Below are 12,241 nucleotides of genomic sequence, written 5' to 3'. Positions count from 1 at the left end.
TGTTGAGAAATTAACAAGTAAAGTTACACAATTAACAAGTCAAGTTACATAATTAACAAGTAATTTAGTTGCTTTTTTGGAATAACGGTTAAGTAAGTTTTGTTATGATATTAACAAGTTAAGCTATGCAATTACCAAGTATTATTGTGTAATTAATAAGTAAAGTTGCATATTAACAAGTAATGCGATCTAGTTAAAGGAGTCATGGATTTGACAAGTAAATTCAAGTAATTAACAAATCCTGTTAAGGTATTGATAAGTACAGTTACGTGATTAACAAATAACGTAGTTCTGTTGTGAGAGTTAAGGACTTAATAAAGAAAGTTAAGTAATTGACAAGTCCTGTTAAGGTATTAATTAATATAATTATGTGATTAACAAGTAATGTAGTTTTGTTGCGGGAGTCATGGAATTAACAAAGTTTAGCTAATAAGTCCTATTAGATATTAACAAGTAAAGTTATGAGATTAGCAAATAATGTAATAATCAAGCAATTTAAAAATAAGGTTTATCATACATATAATTTCATACATTATATAACTGAATGAGTTCAATAGTTTGACAATCTATACCTTTTTGGTGAGCCAAGGGATTATAGATTCTACACCCACCCTTGGCTATCTTTAAAGAATTTAATTGTCCATATTTCTCTTGCCACAACTGGCGATGGTCTAGTTTGCTGCTGGAGCTTCGATGACAGAGGTCCAATGGCTGTCATCACCGGTGACTGTAGTTGGTGATTTTTTTAATATTTCAACTAAAGGTATTTTTACTTTTTTTGCATTCAATTTATTTTCAATTTAGTCTTGAAAGATGAACTAAAGTTTCAAATTCTTTAGAGATCCACTAGAAATTATGTACCTTCCCAAGTCCTTAACTGAAATTATCTCTCAAGTAATTTTAAAGGGCAGTGTGAGTGTGTATGCATGTATAATTGTTTTATTTTCTATGAATTTCAAAGATTTTTTTTTGGTTAGCTTATATGGATTTATAACGCACACCCTTGTCAACTTTCACTAACAAGTGAGAACTCATTTCTTTTAAAAAAACCTTAAGTACTTGTAGCTGAAACTACTTTGATCTAAAGTTATTGAGATAATATTACTTGTAAACAGTTGCAATGAATGCCTTTTTTTTTTTTAACTACCATCAACCTTGTTTCTATGAAGTAGACCATCAGCCTCCACTTTTGCATTCTAAAATCTATTGCAAGTAAAACCGTCAATTAGAGCTGAGTACATTGGGTGATCATTTTAAGCCCAAAGAAAATTAAGATTGGGCTATTACTTTAAAGTGTAAAATGATAAATTGAGCTTAAAAAAATTCAAAAATAAAAACATTGGCTCTTTTAAGCTCTTATATATATATATATATATATATAAAATTCAATATGAAAAAAAATATTACATTTTGGGATGTTGGCATGTTGCTATTATTAGATTTAAATTTGTTGTTGTGTGGATTGATTTGAATTTATTTTTTAAGATTTAATATTATGGGTGATAAATTTTTTGAAATTTTAAATATACTTTTTTTATATTTTTAAATTATATAAAATAATAAGAGTTAGCTTGTTTAGACTTGTTTAGACTCTAATTTTTTAAAGGATGATCTTAATTGATAATTTTAATTACAAGCCAGCCCACTTTGCAAAAGAAGCAACAAAGAGGATATTCCTTGGTTTTTGGGGTGGCGGAGGGGGGAGCTATCATCATCAACGGTTTTTTTGTAAAATTGGGCCCGGGCTGCCACTTATGCGTGATCTATTGCAAGCCCATCTATTGACTCAGTGGCGCGGGAGAAAGATATTTACGCGACGCGTCTTATAGCCAAAAAAAAACAAAACAAAACAAAAAACAAAAAACAAAAAAACAAATGCGTCGCGGAATTCAAGTCGGCGGTTGGATCATAATAATGGTATCCTGGCCGTCCAAAGAAGTCAGTACATCCTATAAATTGCAAAACTCATACTGGTTCTCGAGGTTAAGGGTTTGGGATCGCAACCGCTGTTGCCGGAGCAAATCTACCTGGGGGCGAAATTTCTTAGCGTTTGTTCATCTTCTTGTCTTATCTTGACGTGGCTTTTAATTGGATTATATTTTTTATTCTTGCTGTTCTTGAATCTCTGGATCTCCTGTTTGCATGTCTCCGAGAGTGAATTTTGCTATCGCATGAATGAGTGTTTCTTGCCACTAATTAGCTTTCTCCTGGGGATATTCATATATCAACTTGCAGCTCAATATTTCACTAGTCAGTTCGCTTACGACTTCCGGTGTAAAATTGTTTTGGGATGTTTGGGAATCTGGGCAGAAAGTTTGTCGCTTGTGTTTTGCTTCTCTTGAAATTGAACATGGCATAGGTTCACCGCGTCATTTAGTATCTTATAAAGTATTTCTCGTGTGTGATCTGTTTGTTTGTATAGTTTTTTAAGCAAATTCATTTATTCTCCACTTATTTCACAGAAGCAATGCCTCGATATGATGATAAATATGGCAACACTCGCCTCTATGTGGGCCGTTTGTCTTCAAGGACACGTTCGCGTGATCTGGAGCGACTCTTTAGCCGATATGGAAGGTAAACATTATTATAATCTCGTTCATGAACTAGAAAGCATAGCCATTGTCGCGAGCAGTGAACATGTCCATCGACATAGTATGATGCGAAGGATCACACTTTTTTTTCTGTTTCTTCCTTAAAGAACCAATGGCTCATATGACTATTCTCTGTTTTTGCTGTGAGCCCCTTGGTTAAATTTTTACGAAAGTTATTTGCATTGCCACAGAGAGGCGAGCTAATTGAGTGGTTTGAAAAATCTAATTTTTAATTTCTGCCTGGTTCATAGTTTATCCTTTCTGTGAATTGACAAGCGAGCTAATTGAGTGGTTAATTGGTGTGGGATTAGGTGCCATCTTTTGCCCTGAAAATTAGGGCCTTATATACAGGTTTTGCCAAGCTTTTTTGTGTTCTTGGGTTTATATTAGCGGAACCCTGTTCCCTAGGCGTCGTGTTTTAACTTGAATGATCTTGTTGAAGGTTTCTGGGGTTTTGCCTAAACCTGGAGGTCTGTGGTGAGAGGGTGGCCTTGGTGGAATTGGTGGAAATTCCTGCTGAGTTTTGACTTTGGCGATTCTTTCTGTAATGTTATTGCGTGTTTTTATGGAAATGGCAACAATCACAAACTGGTGTTTTGTTCGTCTTTGAGGGGCGAAGTATCATACTCTAGCAGTAGTTAAGTAATGATGGCCTTACTGTTTCTGGAAACCATTTACGCAGAATTCGAGATGTGGATATGAAGCATGATTTCGCCTTTGTTGTAAGTTGTCACTCCTTGCTCTGCTTTTATGTATTTCTTTTCATTTTATTTCTTCCTCTGTGGGGAAATGAATTGTAGAGGGTGGTGAATGTTTCTGTGCTACTTCCATTGTTTGTCTCTCACATCCTTAAAACAGGAGTTTAGTGACTACCGCGATGCTGATGATGCAAGATATAACCTGGATGGCCGTGATGTTGATGGAAGTCGAATAATTGTGGAGTTTGCAAAAGGGGTAAGCACTAATTGCATAAACTTTTTTCATGTAATATAATATGTTCTAATTTAAATGTTGCCAATTTTAAGGGAGAGATCCCCGTTGACATGGAAGTTTGGGTCAATGTTCTTGATGTGGAGAGTCTGGTACTCTGACGACATTATCTGACTATGCTTTCGTTCTATATCTTTCTGTGGACACTTTTTCTTATGATTGCATGTTAATTAGTTTGCTATTTTTTAGCGTCGCTATTATGAATGGTAAACTTTTGGTCTTATTGGTGCCTGAGTTCTCATTTGCCTCCCCCCCCCACCTAACCCCAAAAGAAAAGGAAAAAACATCACAAATGGAAAGAAACTGTGTTGAGTTGTGGCCTTTTGTTTGAACCATGCCTGTAGTTCCTGTTTAACTGTGTTTGACTGAATGTTTTTGACACGAGTATCAATTATATCAGTTTTTTTTTTAATGTGTACTGAATGTCATTATTGGTGTCTGTTGATGAGCATTTGGTCACCTTGCCTTGAACAAATAGGTGCCACGTGGTTCTCGAGAATATTTAGGTAGAGGTCCTCCTCCTGGTTCTGGACGCTGCTTTAATTGTGGCCTTGATGGACACTGGGCTCGAGATTGCAAAGCTGGAGACTGGAAGAACAAGTGTTACCGCTGTGGAGAGAGAGGCCATATTGAACGAAACTGCAAGAATAGTCCGAAGAAGTTGAGGTAGGGCTGTGTAATGCTGCCTGCATTATTGATTGATCTTAATGTGGTTTAATTTATGTTGTCAGCTTTTTGTGTTTATCCAGCAGACGTGGGCGTAGTTATTCACGGTCACCGGTTAGGTCACCTTCTCCCCGTCGTGGCAGAAGCCGTGATCGAAGTTATAGCCGAGATCGAAGCTACAGGTTGGATGATTTTAGTCCTAACATCTATTAGATAAGGGGGAATGATTGGATTCAAGGGATTTATAAGCCGCTATAGTTTAAGTGTTTTAAAACTGTTTCCGTATTCATTAATTTGTAGGCATGGTAACATCTTGGGTATGTTTCTCTATGATAATTATGTATCTGTTGATGAATTTATTGAATGATAGAGTACCACGTCCTGTATTAATTTATATTAGAAGGAATGGGCAAGAGTGGAGGAAAATTGACACCAGGTCAACAGGGAGCAGTTAACTGCAGTAGATAAGCATCAGGGCCAGGGCAGCAGTTATTTAGCATTTTAGCTGCATGTTTTCAGCACACGAATGCTACTTTCTAGGCTAGTAGTTGGTTATTGGCATTTTCATTATCTATTTTTTTTTTTATAAATATATTTAGGAAGCTCAGGGGAAGGCATAGGATTATGAACTTGATTGTATTTTTTTGGACTCTTCAGGCGTTTTAGTTGTGATTGAGTCAATAAACCTACTCATATCTCTTGTGAAGATCGCTTTTTATGTCTTTTGTGCATATACCTCGATCATTTTGTTGGAGAATTTGGGTGTTAAGATTCTGCACCGATTTTCTCTAGTGAAATTCTCTCTCTTTCCTTTATCATCTGGAATTTATCAAGAATGTGATTGCCAGCATTTCTTTCACCACAGTTTACATTGTGTAAATATTGTTCTTATGGTTTGTTTGATTGCTTTTCTATTTTGCCCAGCCGATCAAGATCACCTGTCAGAAGAGAACGGAGCCCAGTACATGAAGATAGGTCATTGAGTCCTCGATACAGAAGCCCGGAACCCAAAGATAGTCCTCCACCCTCGAGGACAAGGGATCGGAGTCTGACACCAGATGATGGCAGTCCAGAGAAGAGAGGTGAGGCTTCTCCTGGTAATGGCAAGCAAGATGGGTCTGACTACAGTCCTAGAGAAAAGAGCAGAAGCCCGGCTAGTAGCCCCGCAAGGGACAGCTATGTCAGCCCTAAAGCAAATGGTCGGAGCCAGAGTGCCAGCCCCAAGGATGACCGAAGCCCCATTGAAGATGATGATGATACCCGCCATTCGCCCAGAGGCAGTGAGTCACCTTAAGATGTTTTCAGGCGTGAGTTAAAAGTGGTGTTAGAAGACAGGCTTATTTTATTATTATGTAGTTGGTTTCATGAATCTCTGTTTGCCTTTTGGAAGTCTGACGGGATAACTCATGTTTATGGTCCTTATCAAGGCACATTTTTTTCCCTTGTCGCTCCGCTGTTTTTATTGGCTGCGCTCTATGTTCGTCATACCTTGGAAGACAATTTGCGTGAGCCTTTGGTAAGGTAGAAATACAATAACGGAATTTTACCGAGACAGTTAGACCAAGTACGTACGGGAAATCTCTTGTTCCTATCGAGAAGTTTGTTGGGAGAATGACGTCTTAAACAAAACAAATCATTGATAATTTTAATATAGTAAAATGATAGCTGTAAAATGTCAATAAATTTAGTGGTATTTAATTTAATTATATTGTTAAACTTAAACTCTCCTAATGCTGTGTTTGGTTCAAAGGGGAAGGGACGGCAATGGTTTTGTATTAACAACGGTTTTGTTGAAGGGGAAGAGAGGTAATGATTAATTTATTATTATATTTTTATATATTAATTTTTATTTTTTTTACTTTGATCTTAAATAAATTAATTTGCAACTGACAAAAAAAATTCTATAATTGACAATCATTTGAAAAATGGTTGTTTGTTTAATTTGGATGCCTAGATCGGTGATTAAAAAGTCATATTCTAAAACTAGCTGGACAAAAGTAGTAGCCAGCAACAATCTGGATAATTGGATCGGTGAGTAAAACTTCTACACCTTCACCTGAAAACCCGCTGATTCTGTGACTATTGACTAGCTTTATTTTCATGGCACAAACTAACGATTCAAAAAGTAAGGTAAAGGTCGCGAGTTCGTCATCTACACACCGGAGAACAGGGGAGGGATGGGTTTCAGCGACAGATGAAAAGAAGTTGAGCAGCTGAGGAAGTTTATTTTATGTTTTATTAATGGATATTTATGGAATATAAGAAAACAAGTAGAGGCAAATTAGTCAAGATATTTGACTCCCTTCAAAAAAATCCCAATTTAAAGGGAATCAAAATGAGGGAAGAGGAGGGGTAAATTCTGGCTCCCCTCCCTTCCAAATTTTTTGACGAAAATTATCGTAATTTGGCAGTGTTGAATTTGAAACGTCTTCATTGAAGTTTGGTTGACACGGCTCTGTTATCATTCAATATTGGATAACAAATTATTCTTGAAGCTAGAAATTGCATTAGATTAATTATTATTATTATAACCAAGTTCGGTGGGGGTCTGCAGGGATTACAAAAGCCCCTCCATTCCCTTTAATAAATATGGTCTCTTTCCTTTCTTAAACTCGAGACTGCATTAGTCTGTAAAGTTGAATGCCTTTTTCACCCCCCCAACCTTTTATGCATTAACTTTTAGGAAGAATGACAATTAAAAACTTTTTTAAAAATATTAATTTTAATTATGAATTATAAAATTATAAGATTTTAATTAAAGACCATGATTTTTAATTGTGATAAAAAATATAGTTGGTGAGGTGGGATTTACTAACGCGACTTAAAAATTTACTAACCTTAACTTGAAAAAATTACTAGCATATATTGTGAAAATATGAAACCTCACTTGAGAATGAAATGTTTAACAAAAAGCGTCATTTAGAAATTCACTAATTAGACTTGAAAAAATTTTTAACATATATTATGAAAAAATGAAACCCTACTTGAGAATTAATTGTGTAATAAAAAGTGACTTGTCTAAATTGGTGTTTTTTTATTAAACAATTAATTCTCAAATGGAGTTTCATATTTTTACAATATACATTAAACATTTTTTCAAGTTGAGTTAGTGAATTTTCAAGTAGTGTTTTTTGTTAAACAATTAATTTTTAAATGAGGTTTAAATTTCATCTCATAAACTATATTTTTTTATCACAATTAAAGATCATAATTCTTAACTAAAATTTTAAAATTTTATGATCTATAATTAAAATTAATATTCTTAAAAAGGCCTTAATTGCCATTCTCCCTTATTTCTATGTGCATCCCTTTTTTTTTTTTTTTAATTCTCAGTTTATCTGATTCCTCTGCGTGGTTCGACTGGGACGAATCGAAGTCAAAGTGATGGCGCTCATCCTCACTCTCGCCTCTCCCTTCCCCGTTAGCTTGGCTGCGCGTCGTCCCCGGCTGCCCTCTAAGAAGACAACACATGATAAGAAGCAGAGCCACACCTCCATTGGCTTCGGTGGCGACAAAAAGCATGAATTATGGCGTTGCGTCGAGGGTTGTGGGGCCTGCTGCAAGCTTCAGAAAGGCCCCTCTTTTGCCTCTCCTGAAGAAATTTTTACACATCCTTCTGATCTTGAGGTTTGCTTCTTGTTTTACTCGTCCAGCTTTTGCTACTTGCGGGCTTCAGAAAATTCAAAGCTTCGTCTCTTGACCAGATGCTTCCCTTCTATTCTCTAGTTGATACTTGTTTGTGAATTCCTTTATGTCTGATCAACTTCAGCTGTATAGAAGCTTGATTGGTCCAGATGGATGGTGTGTCCATTTTCAAAAGAGCACTCGAACTTGCTCCATTTACGCTGGTAAAAACCACTTATCTCACTCGTACTATTTGCTGATATCGGTTTCAAGAGCGTGGCTGTGTACCTCTTTGTTGTTCAGATCGTCCGTACTTCTGTCGTGTAGAGCCTGATATATTCGAATCTCTATATGGAATACACCCAAAAAAATTCAACAAGGAGGCCTGCAGGTTACATGGACGTGTTCTCGTTTATAATTTATTTACCCCATAAATGAGCATTTCTCATCTTCAATTTTCTCTCTGCAGTAGCTGCAGGGACACCATCAAGGCAATTTATGGCTCCAATTCCGAGGAACTGTGCAATTTCAATAACTCAACAAGGGGGATCTTCTAGTTAGATTCTGGGCTTTTGCATTGTTAGTGCTCAATGTCATTTTGTTGCTTTACATTCTTAAAGCTGCCGAATTTTTCTGATTTGAATGCTCACAGATGAATCTCAAAACTAAGACTATCCTTATTTAAGCAACTTAGGAGTTGAAAACAACTTGGAGGACCAGAGATGGGAAAATCAAAGTTATGGTGGCATTTCTCTTTGAGCTCCTGGAGATGAACAAGTCAGAAATATTATATTGTCACGCATACATGAAATTTTATATTGGTCTCTGTTCGCCCACGCGTGTTCACGGAGAGTTTTTGTAACATTCACATCAATCTGTGAAGGCTAATACCACAATATAGAATTCTCCATTATGTAAATTGATATAAGGGGAAAAAGTTCTAACTTAGCTGGAAGTTTTTCATATCAGTGATCGAGTGCATTGTTGCTGAGAAAGCTATATTTTGGTATTGCTTTTGGTTCTAAACTCCATATGAATGGAGCACTTTACATGTTGAGGTACCGTTAAGCAAAGTCCATAAAGCACTTGCATGGGTGCTTGAAGTTGACCAATCTGCGTTTGTGAAGAATCTACTAGATTATGCTACGTTGTTGGGCAGTAGGCACCACCTATCAACATTTGTACATTGCTTTCCATTTTGATAATCTATGCTCGTGGAATATAAAAGTTTCTGGTCAAAACAAAAACATTTCTTCTCTTATCCTAGTACATGTAACTAGTTTACCAGGTGAATCTACTGTACAAGAGCATGACCATCAGACGATAGAGCCATGGCCCAGCTCAGCCTCTATGTCATCTCCATCCTCAAATAGCTTTACAAACCGAGCCTGCTCCCGCTCCCTCTTCTTCTTTTGCCAGTACTTGTATGCACCCACCAATCCAATTATAAGCAAAGTTGAGACCAAAGAACTTAGCAAAACCAGAATCGCTACTTCCATTCCTTTTCCACTATCATGCACTTCAGGTGCTGGGCTAGACACTACACACGTTAAGAAAATTATCGTAGTCACTAGCGCTGAAATAAGGTAGTGCAATGTTTATAATATCAATTAGTATTAAACTGCGAAAGCACACATACTCCGAAGAGATGAGTCCAGAAAAATTGGTTCAGACATGCAACTACTTAGATGCCTAATTATCCCTCAAGCTGAGGAGACAAGAAATAACATGAGAAAAATAATTTGGGACCTAAGATGACAATGTCATTGAAGATATTAGCATGCAAGCATGAAAGCCAGAAAAAATCAGACACATCGTTTCTTAAATAATTTATAGCTTTATACAAAGGTTACCTTCTCTCTCTGAAATAAATCCTGAAATTTAAGCGCTTAAACTAGGTATTGAAATAAACATGCTTAAAAATCGAAACTTCAAAATGTTTTGATAATCTGTCTAATATCTGCACATTGAAACATCTCTTAAAATATAAAGTCCTTTGCAAATGATGTACTAATGCATCCAGAGTGGGCAATCCACCATGAATGATGTAGAAGGAATTAAAAAAAAAAAAAAGTTACCATAGCACTCACCATTAAAAAAAGACAGGCATTCTGGGCACAAAAAAGTGGCATTAAATTCTTTCCCCTTGAAATGGACATACATGCCATGAACGGTAGGAAAATCAGAAGGACAAAACTCCCACTCATCATACACATCATCTGAAATAATACTGTTTTCTTCATAAATCCCACATCGCTTGCACTTTGTACTTGAGAAGTTAGTCAGAGGCTGGAATCGTGAAGCACAATTTTAGAAGTTGTTTGAAGGAGTAAAACCATACAAATGATCATGCTAATCACGTAAATAATGATTAAGCTTCAGGGGGCACGGGCAAATTATTCAGACCTCACTTCCAAGCAAATTGATTTGACATGATTACTCGTAAAATAGTTGACATATGCGCTAGTTAGTTGGGTTCATTTATTATGATATGAATGTTTGCCAAAACACAATGTCTTTGCGTTTGCATTGCTCGATCTAAATTTCTGATTACAGATGTGACAGTTGCAAATGAACAAAGTAGCGCCTCTGATATGGGAAACCATACAAGCATAACATCAGCTTGTAAAATCAGCAAATTGGCTATGTGGTTTTCTTTAGTTAAGCTCCGGATTAGAACCTTACAAAAATTCTGATCCAATTAGAGTAATACAATGATCAACCAATATTTATTTTTCAAATGAAAAACTAAAAATTTATAAATTTCTTCCCTTCTGATCCAATGAGTGTAATATAAGTTAATAGAAGAATTGCCCAATGCTTTTCTATGCCCATATTCTATCTAGCAGAATCAGGGAGGGAAGAAGTAAAACATGAAACATTGTGATTCTAGGTCGGCCAATTTTGTCATGTCCAACAGTTTTACTTGTCATTTCTTGCCTAGATTCTCAACTTTTATACACTAAGAAATAAGCAATGCACTCAAGACTACATAATTGGAAAAAGTTCTTCAGCAGAAGAGGCACTAATTATAAATCATATTGGACTACAGCATAAGTAAATAAACTGGTTGCTGGAATGCACGTAGAATAATAAACAAAAATAATCTCAAACGCCAGGGGAAAAAAAAGAAAAAAGAAAAGAAGAAGAAGCAAGTAGCATGCGAGAACCTGCCATGATTCTTCACCCTTAAAAGTATACAAGAGATGCGCTTTCTTGACATCAGGCAGCACCGTCTTGTTCTCCTCTTTGCATAGGAAATAAACCGTTGGAGTGACCTTCAGCCAATTATGGGTCTTGACGATTTCAATCGAATTTAGTGTGACAGCTGCAGACAGTATGAATCCTGCGCGGTGAAGACCAGAAGTCATAGCACTTAAATAGTCATTAATTCACTCAATTTACTCACCAAGACTTGGCAGGGGAAAAACAACAAAACAGAGACACTGCTAAATATAAAAATTGACAAAAAATCATAATGAACATGAATATTTACAGCTCTCATCCAAACTGAAATATCCTCTTGATCAAGAGTCGTAGGTTTTGCCATTTTCTTAGTAAGCTTATTGAACAAATAAGAATCTATATGCATAAATAGACGCTGCTTGTTTTCGAGGAAAAATTACCGGGACAATAGCTTAAGAAAATCCAAGAGATGAGAAGGACATCAAAAACCCTAGGATTCCACAGATGCCGAGCCGTAATGGACATGGCGGATAACAGCTTCCCCAGTTATTAGTTAACGCCTTGCGGTTGATGGAAAAGATGTTAAGACGATAATTGGCAGGGGTGCTCACTTCTCTCCTCTCCGGCATCAGTAAACGACAGGCAACGTTTCATAATCAATGCTATAAACAACGAACCAGCCATGGCGCCTTTCCGAGCTTCCCTTGACCGCGTCCTGATTAACGAGGTTTTTAAAACCGAATCGATAATTGAACCGTCAAGCCATTAGGCCAGGTGTTATTGATTTAATCAGAATTGAATCGTGGGTTAGATCAGTGACAAATCAATTAAAATTAAAATAATATATAAATAAAAAATATTAATTATAAAACTTTCAGTTAAATTTAAGATTAATTTTTAATACAAGATATCAATATAATAATAATTATAAAAATACAATCACTTGAAAATTTAACAATAATAAAAATTAATAATAAACAAAAATAATAAAAAATATTAAATAATAATAGACAAATCAACAGTAATAAATAATGTAAAAATTACTTATTCTGAATTAAAAATTTAGGGAGACAAGAGATAGAGCAATCAAAAAACTAATAACCGTGAGGAGATCACTGAAAGAGACAGAGGATAGCCACGTTATGGAGAGTTCTACTTCACTAAAAGTTTTTCTGAGTTTTGCT

At 36.0% G+C, this 12,241-nt stretch overlaps 3 protein-coding genes across 9 annotated transcripts; 2 read left to right on the top strand and 1 right to left on the bottom strand.

Annotated features, from left to right (window-relative positions):
* The first annotated feature begins 1,906 nt into the window (after window positions 1-1,906).
* On the top strand, window positions 1,907-5,694 carry LOC129306300 (serine/arginine-rich splicing factor RS2Z33-like). 5 transcript variants are annotated; one of them, XM_054946809.1, is made up of 7 exons: window positions 1,907-2,048; window positions 2,463-2,574; window positions 3,274-3,313; window positions 3,450-3,545; window positions 4,060-4,247; window positions 4,334-4,429; window positions 5,172-5,694. In XM_054946809.1, exons 2-7 carry the CDS (start codon window positions 2,468-2,470, stop codon window positions 5,539-5,541), a joined length of 897 nt encoding a protein of 298 aa, XP_054802784.1. In that variant the 5' UTR covers window positions 1,907-2,048; window positions 2,463-2,467; the 3' UTR covers window positions 5,542-5,694. The 5 variants fall into 5 exon arrangements, with proteins under 5 accessions (XP_054802784.1, XP_054802783.1, XP_054802781.1 ...); XM_054946808.1 differs by having other exon boundaries at window positions 4,331-4,429; XM_054946806.1 differs by having other exon boundaries at window positions 4,313-4,429.
* Window positions 5,695-7,590: 1,896 nt separating this feature from the next.
* LOC129307353 (uncharacterized) lies at window positions 7,591-9,412 on the top strand. 3 transcript variants are annotated; one of them, XM_054948288.1, is made up of 5 exons: window positions 7,591-7,874; window positions 8,017-8,095; window positions 8,175-8,262; window positions 8,341-8,427; window positions 8,524-9,412. In XM_054948288.1, coding segments are annotated over exons 1-5 (498 nt in total). In that variant the 5' UTR covers window positions 7,591-7,631; the 3' UTR covers window positions 8,525-9,412. The 3 variants fall into 3 exon arrangements, with proteins under 3 accessions (XP_054804263.1, XP_054804264.1, XP_054804262.1); XM_054948289.1 differs by having other exon boundaries at window positions 8,341-8,450; window positions 8,558-9,412; XM_054948287.1 differs by having other exon boundaries at window positions 8,341-8,450.
* Window positions 8,990-11,806, bottom strand: LOC129307352 (uncharacterized). The gene is made up of 4 exons (XM_054948286.1): window positions 11,498-11,806; window positions 11,042-11,217; window positions 9,962-10,160; window positions 8,990-9,411 (listed from the first exon to the last, which is right to left on the bottom strand). The coding sequence occupies exons 1-4, from the start codon at window positions 11,580-11,582 to the stop codon at window positions 9,188-9,190; spliced, it is 684 nt and encodes a 227-aa protein (XP_054804261.1). The 5' UTR covers window positions 11,583-11,806; the 3' UTR covers window positions 8,990-9,187.
* Between the last annotated feature and the right edge of the window lie 435 nt (window positions 11,807-12,241).

This window comes from Prosopis cineraria, unplaced genomic scaffold, assembly GCF_029017545.1.
Source record: "Prosopis cineraria cultivar Desert tree isolate PC_DT_omini unplaced genomic scaffold, ASM2901754v1 PC3, whole genome shotgun sequence".
In the NCBI taxonomy this organism is placed as follows: Eukaryota; Viridiplantae; Streptophyta; class Magnoliopsida; order Fabales; family Fabaceae; genus Prosopis; species Prosopis cineraria.
The sequence above is the reverse complement of the archived record's forward strand: the minus strand, read 5'-3'. Positions and strand labels throughout refer to the sequence as shown.